This window comes from Vipera ursinii, assembly GCF_947247035.1.
Source record: "Vipera ursinii genome assembly, chromosome: 11".
NCBI classification, from domain to species: Eukaryota; Metazoa; Chordata; class Lepidosauria; order Squamata; family Viperidae; genus Vipera; species Vipera ursinii.
In genome coordinates, this window is record NC_139524.1 from 1794112 (window position 1) to 1816421 (window position 22310).

General features: G+C 42.8%; 1 protein-coding gene across 14 annotated transcripts in view; it reads left to right on the forward strand.

Moving 5' to 3' along the window:
- MAP2K5 (mitogen-activated protein kinase kinase 5) overlaps positions 1 to 22310 on the forward strand; it is a 166816-nt gene that overhangs the window by 50799 nt on the left and 93707 nt on the right. For all 14 annotated transcript variants that reach the window (XR_014493556.1, XR_014493557.1, XR_014493558.1 and 11 more), the window contains exons 10-15: positions 2444 to 2512; positions 2607 to 2688; positions 3368 to 3429; positions 8629 to 8677; positions 12112 to 12185; positions 13167 to 13217. Coding sequence is in view for 8 of the 14 variants with exons in the window: in XM_083371584.1 (XP_083227710.1) it covers positions 2444 to 2512; positions 2607 to 2688; positions 3368 to 3429; positions 8629 to 8677; positions 12112 to 12185; positions 13167 to 13217 (387 nt within the window). In the remaining 6 variants the exon portion in view is untranslated. The remainder of the gene's footprint in view (positions 1 to 2443; positions 2513 to 2606; positions 2689 to 3367; positions 3430 to 8628; positions 8678 to 12111; positions 12186 to 13166; positions 13218 to 22310) is intronic.

Here is a 22310-nt window from a genome sequence, read left to right on the forward strand (position 1 = left end):
CAAATTCTTGATAGAAATGGGTTATGCACTTTTTTCCCTATTTAGACAGACATCAATACTTTAAAAATGTAGGTTTAGAAATCAGCTGGATGTGAGCAAAGACATTTCCATTAGAAGTCAAGCTGTGGAGGAGGACCGTTGGCTGGGCTGAATCCAGAGAGCACTATTGATCCTGCAGTTCCATCCAGATTCTGAGAAATGTAGGCCTGGATCCTGTTTTTGCTAGGCAGGGATGAGATTTGGAGAAGGTTCAGAGCAGGTGGGATCCAGCCTCACATTTTCTCCTCTAATTGTCAGCGATTCCAGGTATTTCCAGGTATTATTTGTCCTAAAAATACCGACATTTAAATAATAAAGATAATCTCTGACTTACAACAGTTCATTTAGTGACCATTCAAATTTACAACAGCAATGAAAAAAGTGACTTATGACCATTTTTCACACTTACGACCGTGGGTCACGTGATCACAATTCAGATGCTTGGCAACTGGCTCATATTTATGACGGTTACAGTGTCCTGGGGTCACGTGATCTCCTTTTGCGACCTTCTAACCAGCAAAGTCAATGGAGAAGCCAGATTCACTTAACCTTGTTACTAACTGAACGATTGCAGTGATAACAGCTGTAGAAGGGGGGGCCATAAAATGGGGCAAAATTCACTTAAAAACAGTCTCACTTAGCAACAGAAACTTTGAGCTGAATTGTGGTCCTAGGTCAAGGACTACCTGTAGTTATGGAGGGGCAAAACATTTCATTCTGAACACAGAAAGTTCTGGAGAAGATAGGAATTTTCTGTTTTCCTTCCAGATCACATGAATCTGCTGCTCCTAGGATGGCCCTAAATTTTTCTAGAAGAAAATCATCCAGTTGTTGCAGAAAGATTTCATATCCCCACGAAACAGATTCTGGGGGAAAAGAAACCCTTTAAGGACCTTAGACCCAAATTAAATAAAATACATAGAATTAAATGAAATGATTAAATATCTTAGAATTACAAACAAATAGAGCAATGTTTTGCAACCTTGGTAGCTTTCGGATACGTGGACTTCAGTTCCCAGAATTCCCCACCCTTTCTGGGTGTCGAAGTCCATTCATCTGAATGCTGCCAAGGTTGAGAAACACTGATATACAAACCCATGAGGAAATAATGATATGTGAAGTGGAATGTATCTGTTGCTAGAGGTCTGAGGGCAGCCATTGGGAGGCTCAAAAAGTCAGGTTGGTGGCTGCAAACTCACAATTGGTTCTATATTTTTTGCATCTATTTCAATACTTCTAAAAAAGGTGGACAGCTTGAATTGAGTGGTCATGACCACCAACTTGATATTTTTTTAAATATTGCGGACACCCCTGATTAAAACTCCATATTTTTTTTCTGAAGTGATTAAGCTGCAGACATGTATTTACATATTAAAAATGTGCTACTGAGGAGAGGTAAATTTCTTTGGATGGGTGGCTGCCCACTAGGATCCCCTGTGGTAGGATAATTAGGGTGGGTTTTGCACATGGCAGTATCTTGTGTGGGGTTGGAAGCTAAACAGGTGTGGGTCTGTCCGTACGTGGATGGTGCCTGTCAGGAATACTAAGCTGGGAAATCAAAGAAAATCCCAGAAAGTGGCAGTAAAGTCATCTCCATGAAGTCACCAAAAATCAAGTTCGACTCAGAAGACATGTAATTTTAAATTTATTTATTTATTTATTAATGGGACTTATATCCCGCCCTATCTCCCGAGGGACTCAGGGCGGCTAACAACAACAAAAATTAAAGGACTCTTTACAGTAAATTAAAATTTAAAATTGAAATAAATTAAAGATTAGAGTTAAAATTGTAAACATAATTAAAATCCAGGTCAGCCAGGTAGAAAAGGAGTGTTTTGAGGCCGCGGCGAAAGGACCGGAGATCTTGGGCCATCCGAAGCTCAGGGGGGAGCTGGTTCCACAGGGCTGGTGCTCCCACAGAGAAGGCTCTTCCCCTGGGGGTCGCAAGCCGACATTGTCTAGCCGACGGTACCCTGAGGAGGCCTTCTCTGTGTGAGCGTACTGGGCGATGGGAATTCGTTCCTGGCAGCAGATGGTCCTGCAAGTGTCAAGTTACATTGCATAACTGATCTAGGTTGGTCTCCTCTGAACCACTCCCTGGTGGACTTTTGCAGTGTTTCTCAACCTCGGCCACTTGAAGATGGGTGGACTTCAACTCCCAGAATTCCCCAGCCAGCAGTCCACCATCTTCAAGTGGCCACGGTTGAGAAACACTGGGCTATCGCATTGATTCAGTAACAGTGAGGACAAAAGCTGTGCCACCTAAAAACATGCTAGATTTTTTTTCTTGATGTAAACTAGAACTTATACATTAAAAAAAGAGAGAAAGAAATGGTACAGGAATGTTTCTTGCTGAGTGCGATCTCATTTTCTGTAGCAAATAAATAATCATGTTTATTTCCAGGTGATTCCTTTAGATATTACACTAGAACTTCAGAAACAGATTATGTCTGAATTAGAAATCCTTTATAAGGTAATGCTTTTTTAGCACTTCTTTTTCAGTTCTGTTTTGCATGTGGGTTTTTTCCTTAAAAAATAATTTAACTTGTTCTTTCTTTTTTTTACAGTGTGATTCATCCTACATCATAGGATTTTATGGTGCTTTTTTTGTAGAAAATCGGATTTCTCTTTGTACTGAATTTATGGATGGTAAGTGATATAACGTTGGTGAAGGACATAGTTTAAAAAAAGGAATTAGAAAATAGGAATTGGGAAAAAGGAATTGGTTGGAGAATATCCCTTAGAACCGTGAAATGAATCCTACAGATAGTGATTTTCTTTTTTTAAAAAAAAAGTATTTTAAGAATAACATTCACAAGGTTCAATGCATCAGGCAAGCAAGAGTTATTTCTTGATGCTGTTTTCTTGAATAGAGCTGCACAGACTTTTATTGAAAATTTAGATAGGGCAGAAAAATGGTGGTTTATATGTGGTTTGATATTTCCCAATTCCATGCAATCTGTATTTACTGACAAAACATCTGTTCTTTCGTCTTACAGCAATACAGATTTTCCTTCTTAGTTGTTTCTTGTGGGTTGAAATGAAAGTCTAAGCGTTGCTGGGGTTTTTTAATGGCAATCTTAAAGATTTTTTTAGTTTGCACTTTCACTTCAGGATAAATTTCTTGAGCAAACCAGGCACAGATTCCTCACCAGTTGATTGGACAGCAAAGTGTACACCCAGTCATCTAGGTCATGCTGGCTGGGGATTTCTGGGAGTCGAGGTTCACAAGTCTTAAAATTGCCAAGTTTGGAGACCCCTGATCTCCGTGACATTTTCAGAGAAGACCAGCTTAACTTTAGCTGATCATGTTTTGTTCTTCCTGCAGGAGGCTCTTTAGATGTCTACAGGAAAATTCCAGAACACGTCTTGGGAAGAATAGCTGTAGCTGTGAGTACCATGTATGGGGTATATCCATTCTTGAAACATTTAATAAATGTGGAATTGCTTAATCACAATCACAGAGTTGCAAAACAATGTGTGTAGGTGCAGTAGAAGCAATTGGGGTGGGGAAAACAAGAAAAATGGGGAAAATTAGAGTCTTATAATGCTTGGAAAGTGAACCAATTAATTACAGCATGGATTAAGGTTCACTTGAATAAAAGCATATAATGAAAGTATTTGAATTCAGAGAAGCATACACCATAATCATCTTCAGGATGCCACAATACTCTTTGTATTTCTGGGTAAACATGGCTGTGAAAAGGGAGCAGAGTTCCCCGATAATGCCTCATCCGCCTTTCCACACACCGCAGGGTGTTCTTAAGCGGAATTGACCAAATTGGAGCCAGCATGTCATAATCTTTGAAAGCCGAACAAAGGCCAGCAAGATGAACACCCAGTTGACCATTGAGAGAGGGGGATGGCTGCACGGTGGCTAAATCAGAGGCAGGCTTTGATAATTTAAGTGGTTTAAAGCATATCAGAGTTATTCTATAATGTACTACTTAATTAAATTCCTGTTTTCCACACTCATTATACATCAAGCTGACAACTGAAAGCCTTTAATCTAACGCAGACAGCTATTTAGGCTACTTTCATTGTAATTCACAGCTCGGCTTCCTCCTCTGTACTTCAGATGCATGCGCAAAGACCATCTTTTCATCAGATGTGCTCCCTCTGGAACAGTTCCAAATGGGTTTACTTTTGAGCCCAATGTGGTTTCTTGTGGTGTGGGAGAGCCTGGGGATTTTCATGTGGCTTGTTTCAGCCAGCTGAAAAGTGTTTCATTTTCCTGTTGGAATAATTTGCAACTTACTAAATAATTACGCCTGTAACTTTCATTTGACTAAAAAGACTTTCTACTTCTTGGGATCGTGCTCACCCTGACAAGATAGAATTTCAGGTGGCGTCTTCTAAATGTTTTACGGGGAAAGAATTCCTAGTGTGCTGAAGGCTGTGCAATGAATTGGCTTGCTCTTTGATAAATTGACTTTAAAGGGATTGTTCTCACACATCTAAATTTTAAAACATGAACTCAGAATAAGGGCATATGAAATAGCCAGAACTGTCTGACTCTAAGATAGAAACACCAACCAGTTATTTATTTTTGAGACAGAGGCTGAATGGGACAATTTAATCCTCTCCTCCCACCCACCCCCATCTGTAAACAGCATACTGGTGAGAGATTTTGGCAAATAGACCGGGGAAGAGAATGCTAAGAAAATCCAGGAATTCTAAACTATATTTACTTTAGGTTTATTTTAGTCTCTGAATCTTGTCAATTGCTTTTGAGTACTTCATTTGTACTTGCTTTAGAGTCTGTCATCTGTACAGGGAGTGCAGAATTATTAGGCAAGTTGTATTTTTGAGGATTAATTTTATTATTGAACAACAACCATGTTCTCAATGAACCCAAAAAACTCATTAATATCAAAGCTGAATATTTTTGGAAGTAGTTTTTAGTTTGTTTTTAGTTATAGCTATTTTAGGGGGATATCTGTGTGTGCAGGTGACTATTACTATGCATAATTATTAGGCAACTTAACAAAAAACAAATATATACCCATTTCAATTATTTATTTTTACCAGTGAAACCAATATAACATCTCAACATTCACAAATATACATTTCTGACATTCAAAAACATAACAAAAACAAATCAGTGACCAATATAGCCACCTTTCTTTGCAAGGACACTCAAAAGCCTGCCATCCATGGATTCTGTCAGTGTTTTGATCTGTTCACCATCAACATTATAGAGTCTTGGTGGAGCAGTGGGCTAATGCCTCCTTAAGTAACACCAGCTGCCTGCAATTAGTGCAGGTTCGGGTCCCACCAGGCTCAAGGTTGACTCAGCCTTCCATCCTTCCGAGGTAGGTAAAATGAGGACCCAGATTGTTGGGGGCAATTAAGCTGACTTTGTAATAATGCCGCTTGGGGGTGTGTGTGTGAAAGCCCTAATAAGCAGGCATATACATAGAATGAAGGCTACTGCTAAGCTTGTAAGCCGCCCTGAGTCTTCGGAGAAGGGCAGGATATAAATGGAATTAAAATAAAATAAATAAAAAATAAACATTGCGTGCAGCAGCAACCACAGCCTCCCAGACACTGTTCAGAGAGGTGTACTGTTTTCCCTCCTTGTAAATCTCACATTTGATGATGGACCACAGGTTCTCAATGGGGTTCAGATCAGGTGAACAAGGAGGCCATGTCATTAGATTTCCTTCTTTTATACCCTTTCTTGCCAGCCACGCTGTGGAGTACTTGGACGCGTGTGATGGAGCATTGTCCTGCATGAAAATCATGTTTTTCTTGAAGGATGCAGACTTCTTCCTGTACCACTGCTTGAAGAAGGTGTCTTCCAGAAACTGGCAGTAGGACTGGGAGTTGAGCTTGACTCCATCCTCAACCCGAAAAGGCCCCACAAGCTCATCTTTGATGATACCAGCCCAAACCAGTACTCCACCTCCACCTTGCTGGTGTCTGAGTCGGACTGGAGCTCTCTGCCCTTTACCAATCCAGCCACGGGCCCATCCATCTGGCCCATCAAGACTCACTCTCATTTCATCAGTCCATAAAACCTTAGAAAAATCAGTCTTGAGATATTTCTTGGCCCAGTCTTGACGTTTCAGCTTGTGTGTCTTGTTCAGTGGTGGTCGTCTTTCAGCCTTTCTTACCTTGGCCATGTCTCTGAGTATTGCACACCTTGTGCTTTTGGGCACTCCAGTGATGTTGCAGCTCTGAAATATGGCCAAACTGGTGGCAAGTGGCATCTTGGCAGCTGCACGCTTGACTTTTCTCAGTTCATGGGCAGTTATTTTGCGCCTTGGTTTCTCCACACGCTTCTTGCGACCCTGTTGACTATTTTGAATGAAACGCTTGATTGTTCGATGATCACGCTTCAGAAGCTTTGCAATTTTAAGAGTGCTGCATCCCTCTGCAAGATATCTCACTATTTTTGACTTTTCTGAGCCTGTCAAGTCCTTCTTTTGACCCATTTTGCCAAAGGAAAGGAAGTTGCCTAATAATTATGCACACCTGATACAGGGTGTTGATGTCATTAGACCACACCCCTTCTCATTACAGAGATGCACATCACCTAATATGCTTAATTGGTAGTAGGCTTTCGAGCCTATACAGCTTGGAGTAAGACAACATGCATAAAGAGGATGATGTGGTCAAAATACTCATTTGCCTAATAATTCTGCACTCCCTGTACTTCTATAACTGTCTGGTTTGGTACAGCTATCAAACAGGGCAGGTACAGACTCCCATCAGATAGTTAGGACTGCAGAAAAAAACAATTGCAACCAGCCTGCTTTCCACTGAGGACCTGTATACTGCACTGGTCAGAAAGAGGGCTAAGAAACTATCTTCAGACCCCTCACATCCTGGACATAATCTATTGCAACTTCTCCCCTCTGGATGCTGCTGGAGGGCATTGCATGCCAAAACTACTAGATACAAAGATAGTTTTTCCCTCCTTGCCATGACACTGCTGAACATTTAATTCCCACAGTGCTGTCTTATGTCTAAGTATATTTACTCATGTAGTAGAATTGTATTGCTATTATCCTTCTCATCTGTTCTACTACCTTCTCTTATTGGTATCGTTATTGTGATTATTATTACTTTGATATTATGATTATTATTACTTTGTGATTATGCATCTACACTCGTGTGTCTAATCACACTTGGCCAATAAACCTATTCTATTCTACTCTACTGCAGCCACCCTACCACAAAAATATAAGTAAAAGTCTTGATTTGCCTTCCGTTGGATTTCTTTCTTTGTGTATTTGCTACAGCAAGGAAAGACAGCAGAGAAGGGCCATCTCCAAGCATCTCCCATGAGTATCTTGCCTAGGTTCACGTTGGTTTGGATTTTACTTGCCATTTTACCCATTTATTTTCCTTTCAGTTCTTGATGTAGACGCATCTTGCACTGTATTTGAAGTGCTAATGTTGATTATAGGTTCTTCCTTCCCCTCCCCTCCCCCCAGAGGTGTCCTTAAACTATCAAGAAAATGAGTGATTGATGGCAGGTGCAACAACTGCTTGTGTCAAGGCTCTGTCAAGTCATTGTTATCTAACCTACCTTACAGAGTTCTTCTGGAGCATCTAGTGAAAGAAAAGCTGTTCTCTGCTGGCATCTCTTTAACAACTGAATGCTTAACACTTTGTGTGTGTGCCCCAGATTGGAAAATGTGTAAATAAATAGTGAGATGTCTGATCGATGCATAAGAGGCTGTGGGAGATCTTTGGACCTGTATTTATAAAACAGCCTTAAACACAGAAATGAAAACCATTCTGTTTTTTGGTTAATAGGACACTTTTTTTAGCCATTCATTCAACAGATACACCCAACCTCTAAAGCAGTCTGTGCACTCCTACATGTGGGGGTTTTGTTCTCTCCCTTGATAGCATTCTTACATTTAATGTTAAAAATGCATCATTAAAATCCATGCAAATTGTGTCGCTCTTTGTAATAAAAAGAAAACACTTTCCATCTGCTATGTGAGCTGATGTTGCTATTATGCAGTAAAAAACAAAGGCACTTAGTTACCTCTTTGTTATGTGGCATGTTGTGTTATTCCCCCAATAACATTCTATGTCTCTGTCTCTAATAATGAAATATTTGCAAACTCTGAAAATATAAGACTAGGTGCTTTCCATCGTAAGATCTATAGGTGGTGGCCATTTTTTTATTAAATGAAAATTTATTCTCATACCTTAGTTTATTGCAAGATATAAGTGGTGGTTTCTAGATTCCAAGAGGGAAAAACAAAAATACTTATTTGGCTAAAGCTCGACTCATGTTGAACTTCATGGACAAGTCAAAAAGTTTGAAGAAGGGAAGAGAAAATCCTATGGTGAAAAAAATTCCATGGAAGAAGTTTTCTCTTCCCGTCTTCCAAACTGTAGCCAAGAGCCTAGAAAGACTTACCTACACCAAGGGGGGTAAGAATGGGAAAGGTCCTCAAAGGGCAAAGCAGATTTATTCTCTGTTGAGGCCTGACCCAGCCAACTCATTTTTATTTGTAATTTTTGCATCACTAGATTTCAGTCCTAGCTCCACAAAATGAAAATATGCATCTCCATATTATGCTATATATTGACCTATTTCTTTTTTTTCCTGATTTGTAGGTTGTTAAAGGCCTTACTTATTTATGGAGCTTAAAAATTTTACATAGAGGTGAGTTGCATATTTGTTCTTTTATGTTTCAGTCGAATGTCACAATTCAGACCAATTTCAGGAAAGGAATTTCGCGATCTTAAAATTAACCGGCTTGTGATGGAATTTAAGACCACACAGTCTTTGAGTCTTGAACAGCACTCCGTGACATGCTGGCCCCATGAGCAGGGAAATGTCTTCGGACATCACGCTGGCTCAGCGGCCTTGAACCCGAGAGGAGCCCCACCCCCTCCCTTACAGCCGGCGCTTCTTCACCTCCTTTCTTTGACTCAGTGAAGATCTGTCAAGATCGGTTTGCATATAGACTGGGTTGAGGTTCAAAAACAAAGTAAGGTTTCAAGATGGTACTTTTATGAGCTTTCACTTTCTCGTGTATTTGGAATATTCAATATTAGCCCATTAAATAATAATAGGTGAGGTTACTTTTGTCGCCTGGCATCTTCCTGGAGCTTTTCTGCTACAGACCTTTTTCTCTTTGTTTCCTTATCTTGCTAAATCTCTTTCCTGGGGTTGATCTTTCATCAGAGTCCCCAGTTGCTTCCTATGCTTGGTCAAATGGCCTAGTGCAGGAGTAGGGAACCTTGGCTCTTTTATGACTTGTGGACTTCCACTCCCAGAATTCCTGAGTCACCATGGCTGGTTCAGGAATTCTGGGTATTGAAGTCCATAAGTCGTAAAAGAGCCAAGGTTCCCCACCCCTGGTCTAGTGTCTCAGTGAACAGATTTTTTTATTTTATTTTTTTTGCTAAGGATTGATTTTTCATAGAGAATCCATACTTCTTCCACCAGCTGGTAAAACATGTAGATTTTTGTGAAAAACCTTCAGTGTAGAACATTTTGCCAAGAAAAGAGAGAACCATCTAGCTTGTACAAGGGATCACATGTGGCTTGCATTTCAGCCAATCTCTCTAGAAAAAGCTGAGTCCGGGGCGGCAGTCTTGGCACCACTGGAGAAAGGAAAAAAGCTTTGTGTTGCCACTTATTATGAGCTCTTGGTAATTTGCATTTCTCACTGGTGACTGTATTGCACAGGCATCTCCTACTCTGGAATTCAGGGCTGCGCTGGTGAGGTGTGCAAAAAATTTCATTTTGAATTGTTTAAAATGCAAAACCTTAGGGAAATGCCACTGCTTTTTAGTTCAAAACACTTCAGTTCCAAATACTGCTCAAGATAGGATGGTTGCAAAGTTTCATGCTTGAAATGGTTCAGGATGAAACCTGAACCATTGCCCCTTGTTGCACATACAAGATGAAGAGAGTCTGGTTTTTAAAGATGATTTTGAGGAGAATAGATTATGTTTTCTAAATAAAGCAGTGGGTATGTTTTTGTAATTGAGGGCTTGCATCTTGTTGACAGTTCATATAATGGCAAGGAAAAAGCACCAATGTTACATTTATTTCATTGTTCTTCCTTCATAAAGCTTATTTTACTCATTTGTTAGATTTATATTCCACATTTCCTCCAAGAGCTCAATATGGCATCCCTAATATTCACACCTTATCTGTAAATTTTTGTTTGACATTTAAGAAATCTTGATTGTGACATCTTTACTGATCTTCTCTTCCTAGATGTTAGAAAGCTAAGTTAAGTGATTATACATACTTCATTTCCACCTTCTCATCCTCTGTTTTCCCCTGGATTATTCTGAAAGCTCTTTGGGTCTCCTTGTCTTTTAGATGTTCGGAAAATTTTCCCCTCATCCACTGATATTCTGTCTCCTCAGCTTCCTCTTCGTAAACAAGGCAGATTGAGCTGTCCCTTTCATTAGTCCCATTCAAATCACACTTCACTGACATATTTAGTCTCTTGAATTTTTCAAGTTAATTGTTATATAGGCAGTCCTCTTACAACAGTTCATTTAGTGATCGTTCAGAATTACATCGGCAATGAATAAAGTGACTTATGACACTTATAACCGTTGCAGTATCCCCATGGTCAAGTGATCAAAATTCATACACTTGGCAACTGACTCCTGTTTACGACAGTCGCCGTGTCCCGGGGTCATGAGATCAGCTTTTGTGACCTTCTGACAAGCAAAGTCAATGGGGAAACCAGATTCACTTAACAACAGTGTTACTAACACAATTGCAATAATTCACTTAACAACTGTGGCAAAAGTCGTAAAATGGGGCAAAACTCACGTATTCCTCTCTTAGCAACAGAAACTTTTTGTCACACCAAAAAGTCAAGGTCTGTTCCACAATCTCTCTTGATAAAGTTTCAGGCGACTGGCTTGCACTTAAGTTTCCTGTTCCGTCATATGTTCCACTCTGACGTCATTCTTCTGGTCATATCCAGCTATGGCATCTCTTTTTATGGTATTTGAAATGTGTTCGAAGCAATAAAGAATTCTTTTTTGCAAAATTATTAACCCATTTTCCACGTAATTGTATTTACTACATTGATTTCTCCCTGTAATTGTAGGGTTCTTCATTTCTCCAGTTGATGCATTCCAATTACCCATTAGTAGAATAGTCTCCCTTTCTGATGTTGCATGTAACACCTCTTCTAATTTGCCACAGAATTGCTCCGTGCCTTCCTTCATTTTGTAGATGCAGAGATTTGAATAACATTGATGTTTTCTTCATAACCACTAATTCGGGGAAATATGTTCTTGATGTTTATTGGATTATAGATGAAGACATATTTGCTGATGCCCTTTTTCATTTTCATCGCCGCTTTGTTCCTTTTTATGGACTCGTGTCCTGCATAGTATATCTTGTAGTCATGTGACTTTAAATGGCCCATTCCAGTCCATTTATTCCTAAGACATCCAACTTGGTAAGTTTCATTTCCACATTGACCAGTTCGAGCTCTAAAAGGTTTATGCCTCTCAGATTCCTCATTTCAACTGGGTGTTCTCCTTGTAAAGCAAGGACTCTTCCTTCAGTTCAGACGTCTTTGCAGCTTTGGCTGGACCAGATCATCATCTCCAGATCTATTCACACAAGTTCTGCTTTCTTCTCTGGTAATTAAAAGAGTGCCTTTCAATATGCCTCCACATTGCTTAACTCTTATAGCCACACATTGTCACTGTCACCTTCTGGGCTTCTTTTGGAGATTCTTATTCTGGGTGAGTTGATGTCCTTCCTGCCTGCAAAGCCCTACTTACCCTCAGCTTCTCAATGGCCCACTCTTGTCCCCTCTTGACCTTATATCAGTCCTCCATAGTAGGCCAAACAAGGCAACCACACAAGCTAATATTATTTTTATGATAACTGTATAGCAAGAGAAGGTTGCAAGACTGAATGTGCTTCCCCCCTCCCTCCCTCCTGTTATCTTTCTGAGGCCAGTGGCAGGTGAAAGCTGAGATAATTTCTTAAATTACATTTTTGCACAGACTCATTTTTCTTTTATCTGGCCATCAGCTGCATTTGCTATTAAATCAATGCTCTCTGGATTTATCCTGCTTTCGTTGCTTCTTCCAACACAGATGTGAAGCCCTCTAATATGTTGGTGAACACAAGAGGCCAGGTCAAGTTATGTGACTTTGGGGTGAGCACTCAGGTACGTTCCTGTGTTCCTTGATTGTCCTCTCCTCTTAATTCTGCTTTCCAAACTAGCCAGGGGACAAATTGACTCCCCTCCATGAGTTTCCTCTGCTGGAAACGTATAATTCCTCCTTTTTAATCTCCTGGCGACTTTTCTTCATCAGAATATGATTGTTCATTGTTTAATGACAGTAAAAACTGCTGATATTGTAATTACTACTTACAAATAGGCAACTTCATTGATATGCAGCTTGGCTCTGAAAGCGCTTGGACCAAACAAAAGGAAGGGCAGAACGAGAGGGGCGTCTGGGGAGACCGACTGGCCCATAGTAAAAATTAATATTGGGAGCAACAATGGTGGTGGGCTTTAACAATGTGCAGCACAAATTTTAATTAATTTCCATTTGGGGCTTCCCCTGAGAACCTTGCATGAAACTGACCCTCACGCTCGCTGCAATGTTGAATTGAATTGTAGCCGCTTTTCCTCCCAGCCAAACATGAGGACCAAAGAGGAGGTCACGGCTGCATTATACGTTGTCAGAATCTGTTGTCCCTCAGCATATTTAGTGTTCATTCCAGCCTGATAATCAAGGTGGCTTTATTCACATCTTGGGCCCAGCTGACAGTAGAAGGAGGAGGAGGAGGAGGAGGAGGAGGAGAACTGTTTGAATGTGCTGGATTTCACACACACCCCATTTCCAATAGACGGATCCAGCTGCTTGGTAGGAAAGTAAATACTCCAAGCCTCCTCCTTCAAATTTTAGAGGCACCTTTGTTCTCTCTTGTAAATTGAAATATTAGGGATATTTTAAAAGAGGACTCTCATTTGAAGGAAACCCAGGAGGATGGATTTTAATGCCTTTGCTGGCAAATTTGTCCACTCCCCATTTTACATATTTTTTCTGATTTATACATAGGATGATTAGTGTTAAATGAGGAATAATTACCTACTTTATTTGTGCTTTATGTGGCCCTAACAAGTTATTTTGTCTGATAGCTGGTGAATTCCATAGCAAAGACATACGTCGGGACGAATGCATATATGGCAGTAAGTAAATGTATGAAGATACTTCGGTTTAAACTAAAACTTGGGGTCAGCTCTTCACTTTTGTCTTCTTGATTATTTCTCTAGTTTTTCTCCAATTGCCAAGTAAGGAGGATCTGTTTGATATATAACACATACATGAAAATAACAGAATGGCATAGAAATTTGTGATTAAGATTTTGGACTCGGACTCCCCAACCCCACCCCCCAAAAAAATCAAGAGAAGTTTCCTTTCAGGCCTGGAGCATCCTGATAAACCTTGATGCCATCCTGTATTTGGAGGAGACCCCCACCCATGGGTGAATGTTGAGAGAAAAGGGAGGGGACGGAGGGATGGACACAGAGAGAGAGATGAAAAAGGATGTTGTAAATAAGGCACACAAATAGAATTTCTGTGAGAAAGGCAGCAGCTCCCCCAATTCACCTGTACAATAAATAAATAAAAGGGAATAATAAAACGCCCAGCTCTTCTGCCACATTGGGTGTGTGTCTGGAAAAACGTGAGGCCCTCAAAGTGAAGTCAGGGTAGCCCAAAAGGTTCTTTATCCACTATAGCATGAAACTTAGGTAATTTTACCCTAACCCTCTAATCAGATGGAAACTGCTTCCATCTCTGTAACGCATCATAATGCTGGGAAATGCTATAGAAATAATGTGCTCAAGGACAGGTTGTTCTTGTTTGCCTTCAGGAATTGATAGGTTGAAAAGGGATCCCCTATAGCCTCTGCTCCACGTAGATGGCCGACTGAAGAGGGGTTCCTGGGACAGTCATCTTTGACGCCTCACTAGCAGAGTTTGGGGGACGTGAGCCTGAGGTCCGTGGCTAACCTAGCGAACCTTTCTGGTTCTGGAGCCTCAAGAGGGCAGGTCCCCCTTGGTGCGTAATTGGCAATATGTGTTTCGATTGTGGGGGCGATCTTGCTTGAGCCTTCTTTTCTGCCAAGCAGACCCATTCTCTTCCTACTCTGGCACACATGTTTGAGATGCTTCAGAGAACGGGAATTGTGGGCTCCACATTGCAATACGTCATGTGGCTCCTTGGTTTGGCTTGAATATTGTTTGAATTTGGACAGCAGTATGGCTTCTACACCATAATTCGTGACTTAGTGTTCTGTACAGACACAGATAACTGATTTATTTATTAAAGCACTTAAAACCACATGATGTATGTTTCTTACCTTTCCCGTTCTATGCAGGTAGTCTTTGACTTATAACCGCTATTAAGTCCAAAATTTATATTGCTAAGTGAGACATTTGTTAAGTGAGTTTTGCCCCATTTTATGACCTTTCTTGCCATAGTTGTTAAATGAATTATGGCAGCTGTTAAGTTAGTTACGCAGTTATTAAGTGAATTTGGTTTACTCATTGACTTAACTTGTCAGAAGTTCATAAAGTGATTACATTTATTTATTTATTTTAATTCCATTTATATCCCGCCCTTCTCCGAAGACTCAGGGCGGCTTACAAGCTTAGCAGTAGCCTTCATTCTATGTATATGCCTGATTATTAGGGCTTTCACACACACACCCCCAAGCGGCATTATTACAAAGTCAGCTTAATTGCCCCCAACAATCTGGGTCCTCATTTTACCTACCTCGGAAGGATGGAAGGCTGAGTCAACCTTGTCCCTGCAACCATCATAAATATGAGTCAATTGCCAACTGTCTGAATTTTGATCATGTGATCATGGGGATGCTCAACGGTTGTAAGTGTGAAAAATGGTCATAAGTAACTTTATTCAGTGATGCTGTAACTTTGAACTGTCACTAAATGAACTGTGGTAAGTCGAGGACTACCTGTATTTATCTTACCTTATTCTGATTTCTGTCTCACTCTCTCTTTGCTAACTTTTAAATGAGGACAGTAGAATGTATAAAGAAGCTCGAATATTATTTGTCTTGAGCTATCTACTTGGTCTAACGTTGGTCTCCAAAACAGTAAGCATCCTCTTCAAAAGAGAAGAAATTTCAAAGAATTTATTTTCTTCAGTTCCTCTTCTTGTTGGCCTTAAATAGCAGTAGTAATTAAATTGTATCTTTTCTTTTAATGTACAAATCTCGATTAAACATCCATTTCCCAGGTGTGTCTTAAAGAAATTACGGTATTTTTTTTCTTACTGTATCGATGACTTTCTGTTGAACATAATTTGTTTCATCCAAGTTTTTATTTTGGAGAAATCGGTTGAATCTTGAAAGAAAATCATGTATATCGCTCAGAGTGAAGCCAGGGAATGTATCCTGTGCCATCTGGTGCCATCAGGTGGAGGCTTCATGCCAACCAGAAGTTCAGAATGCTGACATGGGACTGAGTGAAATACAGACTTCAAGACTGATTGAGAGTTCTCTTCCTTTAGAGGCTCCTAATCAAACTCAGGGGATGACGTGATCGCAGTATTCCAGTATTTGGGGGCTTGCCACAGAGAAGAAGGGGTCAACTTATTTGCCAAAGCACCAGAAGGCAGGACAAGAAACAATGGTTGAAAACTGACCAAAGAGTGAAGCAACCTGGAATTAAGGAGAAATTTCCTAACAATGAGGAGAGCCAACCGGTGGCATCCCTTCAGAAGTTGTGGGTGCTTCAACACTGGAGGATTTTAAGAAGAGACTGGCAGTCATTTGTCTGGAATGGTATAGGTTCTCCTGCCTGAGCAGGAGGTTGGACTAGAAGATCTCCAAGGTCCCTTCCAATTTGTTACTCTGTTCGGTTCTGTTCAAAGCAGTGAGATTGCACTTGGCCACATGCATCACACACGGTGCAAGATTAAGAAGCCGCTATGGAAGGGCTTCTCAACCTTGCATGGCTGCACTCTCCCCTACGGTCTCGTGACCGCACATAAGGGACTCGGCAACCAGCTGCTTATCTGGAATGGTATAGGGCAGGGGTGTCAAACTGCCAGCCTGCGGGCTGGATGCCTCATGCTGAAACCGTGCCCACCCCATTGCCGGCAATGGGGGGAAAAGTCGCAACACGTCACGTGACGTTGCGAGTTTGACACCCTTGGTATAGGGTCTCCTCCATGAGCAGGGGGCTGGACTAGAAGGTCCCTTCCAACTCTGTTCTGACCCTTTCCACCTGTGATCAGAAGTCCCTTCGTGAAACCCATCCAAGGAGTGCTTCTTCCTGCACTGCTTTTCCAGAGGGGAGGCCTGTGTGCCAGCGGCTTCACAGCAGCTGCTCTCAGACATTTGCAAAGCGACGCCTCAAATGTTGGGTAGTCGACCTGCTGTCGCCCTGGATGTGAGGAACTTGAGAACGTTGCTTAGGAGGCCGAAAGGGCTTTTGCCACCCTCCTGCCTTTTCAGCAGAGCATCAGCCATTGGCTTTGGGGGAGGCACCGTCCAAGCAACAGAAGTGCAGGTGCAGTGCTATGAAGTCGGCCTGGGAAGCTTGGCCCTCAGTATAATGCTTTGCTTGTCATTGTACAGGTAGTCCTCGACTTATGACCACAGTTGAGCCCAAAATTTCTGTTGCTAAGTGAGAAGTGTGAAAAATGGTCATACGTCAGTGGTGTTACTTTGAACAGTCACTAAGTGAACTATTGTAAGTTGAGGACTACCTCTACTTCTGCCGCAAGTAATTCAAAGGGTGCCAAAAGAAAGCTGAGCCTTGCATGGAATGTGCAAGGACAGAGCATGGATCCAAGGCAGCCCAGAGGGCACACATTTTGTGAGAAATGTCTGCAACCGGATGAGATGTCCAACAAGAACACTAAAGCCTTGCTGGATTTTGGAGAGGGACAAGGCAAGATGGGTTTGTTATTTCCCAGCTTGGGTCTGATGCAAGCCTTACTAGGATGTCTCCACGTGAGCCCTTAACTTCTTCAAGGGGTTTCATGGTCACCGAAGTAGACAGGCTGCACGCCAGGGAGGCAAATTCTGGGCCGAAGCTGTGCGCGCTGGCCAGGGTTCTTGGCCTGCAGCCATTGCAGCGCAGAGAGCAGGGAAATCAGGACAGATCCCACCGACTGCCAGCTGGATCTCAGCAGGACCTGAGGAGACCCAAATCCAGATCCTAAACTGATTGGAATTCAGTTATTAAGCGCCCTGCCCGGCCATCTCTGCAGGCTGCTGCTTGCCGGAGGTTTAAGCCTCTCCCGTCTCGAAGGCAACGACTTAAAGGCTTTTCTGTTCAGTGTTTTTTATTTAACATTTACTTGGCGCTAAAAGCTCTTGACCTGGGATTAACAGCTTCAAAGACTTATTTGTTGAGCACGTTGAACTGTCACTAATTTGGGCCCATTTGTTTTCCTCTAAAGGTTTCTGGGCTTTGTAGGAGCCTGGGAGGAGTTGTACAAGGTGCCTCAACTAGACAGGTGCATTAACAGCACAGTGGGAAGGAAGTTCTCGCCTCCTTGTCTTATCATTGCGTTTCACACCATACTTGATCTCTGTGGTGCACAGCCCGGCTTCTAAGTTAAAGAGTGACTGACTCTTTGGCATCCCTTGCTGACTCGCGTGGTATTAAACTGTCCCGTAATTTGATTTGAAGGCTGCTGTCCACATTAAGCTCTGGAGCGTTTAAAGGGAAGTTGGATTGCCTTGCCTTGTGCAGGCCGGCAATGACAGCACCTGCTTGAGTTAGGGAGGAGGAGGAGGCGGGGAATGAACCCAAGTCAGGAAGTGATGTTCTGAGAGGCTCTGCATATTTTGCTCTCATTGAGTATTGCAGATAGTTCAGTGGGCTGTAATCTGAGCACAAGTTGCTCATAGGATTGGAGGATTCGCACACCGCTTCTAGGCCTGTCCGCATGTCAGCTGTCCCAACTTAGTCAGTTAGAAAAGAAAAACTCCATGCCATGATTAGCGAAAATGCATTTTACTAAAGCCAAGCCAATGTGGCAAAGCCGGAGCTGAGATTTCATGCGCCAAAGCTCCCTGATTAATTTTTCCTTTTCCCAACTTCCTACCTGCATTATCTCAACGTGTTAAATTGCATTCAAATACAGTAAATTGTTTTGGTAACAGTCCCTGTCTTGGCCAGCTGAAAGGAGTTGGATCCTATTCCCAGACACTTGACCTTGGAGCAGCCGATCGCTCTCACGGGACGGCACAAATAGAGGTTTTGTTTCCCCTTTCCCAACAACCCGCCCCTCCGCAGCACCCCCCCAGTCAATGGCAGGTTGGCATCTGGCAAAGCATGGCTGGCATAGCAGGATGGCAGTCCTGGCACCGGAAGTTCTTTACTGCATGCAGGATGTACTTGTTGCAGGACGATGGGTCACCTAGTGACAGATCCAGGTGCTGCTTAGGCTTAGAAATGTGCCAAAGCCGGAGGGAAGGGCTGCTTCTTGCAGTGGAGCAGTGGGCTAATGCCTCCTTAAGTAACACCAGCTACCTGCAATTAATGCAGGTTCGAGTCCCATCAGGCTCAAGGTTGACTCAGCCTTCCATCCTTCCGAGGTAGGTAAAATGAGGACCCAGATTGTTGGGGGCAATAAGCTGACTTTGTAATAATGCCACTTGGGGTGGTGGTGCGAAAGCCCTAATAAGCAGGCATATACATAGAATGAAGGCTATTGCTAAGCACATTGATTTGTGCTTTAGATTGTAAGCTGCCATGAGTCTTCGGAGAAGGGCGGGATATAAATGGGATTTTTTTAAAAAAGTAGGTGATCCAGAGCACATTTGGCCAAAGAGCAGAGAGCCCTGAAAGCCTTGGTTGTTTGGACTGTCATAGATTTTATAGGTAGTCCTCAACTTATGTTTACAGTTGGGACCAGAATTTCCACTGCTAAGCAAGGCAGTTGTTCAGTAAGTTGTGCTTGATTTTTATCACAGCTAATTAAGCAAATCCCATGGTTGTGAAGCGAATCCAGCTTCCCGCATTGACTTTCTTGTTGGAAGCTGACTGGGAAGATGATAAAAGCCCAATCTAGCACAATACTAATGAAGAAGAAAAATAACAGCTCTTAAAAAACCCCAACATGGCTGCATAAATTGGGGGGGGGGGGGGAAGACAAGTATAAAAAGTAGAAAGGGGGGCACATAACTAAGGCAGAATATCAGCAAATAGTCCGAGCCTGCAAAGGTGAAGTGAACTAAGGCTTGCGACAAAAGTCAAAAATAACAAAAAAAAATGCTTCTTTCAACATGTACAAAACAAGAAAAAGTTAAGAAAATGATTGGTCCATTATGGGAGAAAGTGGCAAGAAGGTGACAAGCAACAGTGAAAAAGCAGAACTGCTTAACTCAATTTTTATATCCGTCTTTGCACAAAGGGAAAAAACAGTCCAACCTATCAAAAACAGTTCCGTTAAAAAACAGAAACACAAGATAAGCAAGAAAATGGAAAGTGAGTACATGTCCACCCTAGACGAGTTCAAATCTCCAGGACCAGATGGATTACACCCCAAACTTCTCAAGGAACTGGCAGATGTGATCTCAGAATCACTGAACTGTATTTTTCAAAGATCCAGGAGCACTGGGAACTACCAGAGGACTGGAAGAGAGCTGATGTAGTTCCCATCTTCAAAAAAGGGGAAAAAGTGGATCCAGGAAACTACAGATTATCAGCCTGACCTCAGTACCTGGGAAGAGTCTGGAAAAGATAAGCAATAAATCAGTGAACACCTAGAGGCAAACAAAGTCATTACCAAAAGCCAACATGGGTTTGTCAAAAGCAGATCATGCCGGACAAATCTTATTGCATTCTTTGACCAGGTGACAAAATTAGTGGACCAGAGGAATGCTGTGGATATAATTTACTTGGATTTCAGTAAGGCATTTGATAAAGTAGACCACAACCTATTACTTGATAAGATTAAAAAAAATGTGGGTTAGACAGCATCACCACCAGATGGATTCGTAGCTGGCTGACTGGCTGTACTCAGTGTGTGGTCCTCAATGGAACTGCATCTACATGGAGGGAAATGTGTAGTGGGGTGCCCCAGGGCTCTGTTCTGGGCCCAGTGCTCTTCAGCATCTTCATCAATGATTTGGATGAGGGGATAGATGGGGAACTCATCAAATTTACAGATGACACCAAGCTGGCAGGAATAGCTAACACTCCAGAAGATAGGCTTAAGACACAGAAGGATCTCGACAGACTTGAACATTGGGCACTATCTAACAAAATGAAATTCAGTGGTGAAAAAAGTAAGGTTCTACATTTAGACCAGAAAAACCAAATGCACAGGTATAGTATAGGTGGTATCTTGCTCAATAGTAATAACTGTGAGAGGGATCTCAGAGTCCTAGTGGACAATCACTTAAATACGAGCCAGCAGTGTGCTGCAGCTGCCAAAAAAGCCAACACAGTGCTAGGATGCATTAACAGGGATAAAATCAAGATCACATGAAGTACTAATACCACTTTACAATGCCTTGGTAAGGCCACACTTGGAATACTGCATCCAGTTTTGGTCACCACGATGTAAAAAAGATGTTGAGACTCTAGAAAGAGAAGAGCAACAAAGATGATCAGGGGACTGGAGGCTAAAACATATAAGGAACGGTTGCTGGAATTGGGTATGTCTAGTTTAATAAAGAGAAGGATGAGGGGTGACATGATAGCGGTGTTCCAATATCTCAGGGGCTGCCACAAAGAAGAGGGAGTCAAGCTATTCTCCAAAGCGCCAGAAGGCAACGAATGGAAACTAACCAAAGAGAAGCAGCCTAGAACTAAAGAGAAATTTCCTGACAGAGCAATTAATCAGTGGAACAATCTGCCTCCAAAAGCTAGAAGAGATTAGACAATCATTTGTTTAAAATGGTATAGGGCCATGGTGGCAAGCCTATGGCACACATGCCACAGGTGGCACGCAGAGCCCTCTGTGGGCACGTGTGCCGTCGCCCCAGTCTTGTCCATGAGCAACCTGCATCAATACCTGTGCAGAGTAAGGTTGCCGCGCCCGCCCTCGCCTCCCCCAAGCCTTTTTTTACTAACCTGCCTTTCAGCTGCATTCCATTTCTCCATTTGCTTCTCAGCCTTTGCCGCGTGTTTGTGGGACTATCAGTAAAAAAAAAAAGTTCCATCAGACTTTCTAACTTCTTATGAGATCCCAAGAAGTTAGAAAGTCTGATGGAACTTTTTTTTTAACCCATAGTCCTAAAAAAATGCAGCAAAGGCTGAGAAGCGAACAGAGAAACGGAATGCAGCTGAAAGGCAGGTTGGTAAAAAAAGCACTTGGGGGAGGCGAGGGCATCTGGGCGGGGGTGGGCCCGGCAACCTTACCCTGCATGGGGGCAGGAGGGTGGGGCACGTGCCCTTCCCATGCCAGGCCAGCCCCTGCAGCCCCAGGCCGGCCATGCTGGGTGGCGGTGGGCAGGGTGTTGAGGTGGGGGCCGGCAGGCCAACCAAAGCAGCAGGTGGAGTGCCGGAGGCTCGGGGAGGGAGGGCGCTGAAGTGGGCGGTCAGGCCATTGGTAAGAGCAATGCGTCTGAGCGGAAAGTGGCCTCGGAACAAGTGGGGCAGGTAAGGAAAGAAATCTTCTCTCCCTCCAGAAACTGCCTTTCTTTCCTTACCTGACTCCCAGCCCTGTGCCATTTCTTCTTCACAATCTGCCGCCGCCGCTTGCAAGGAAACGAAGGGGTTTTTTTGGGGGGGGAATGGTCAATCAATCAATTCCAACTTCTTGTGAAAGAGAAGAGAACTTCACAGCTCTGCCTACAGAGCCACCAAAGCTGTAGCTGAATGGGCAGGTGAGGGGGAAACTTGTTCCACAGCTGCTTTTGGTGAGCCGCATTGCAGCAGCATTGGGTGCAATACGCAAGGCAGCAAACAGCTGCGTCATGCCAAAACTGGCCGTTTGCCGCCTCCTGCTCAGTACCACTGCAATGAGGCCGCGGGACAAGCCAGGCAGCGGTAAGAAACCAGTATACCGGTTCCTTACCTCCGCCTGGCTTCTTCCACAGCCTCATTGCAGCGGCATTGGGTGCGATGCGTGAGGCAGTAAATGGCCGCAGCTGGAGGCAAACAGCCACATCGCACCGAAACTGGCCGTTTGCCACCTCCTGCCCAGTGCCACTGCCACGAAGCGCCCCTCTGGCTCCTGGGAGTTGTGCTGGCATCCTTTGTGTCGGGTGTCCTTTGTGGTGAGTTTCTGGAAAGATTTGCGACGGAGTGGGTGTGACGCACGAGGCGGCAAGTGGCTGTGGC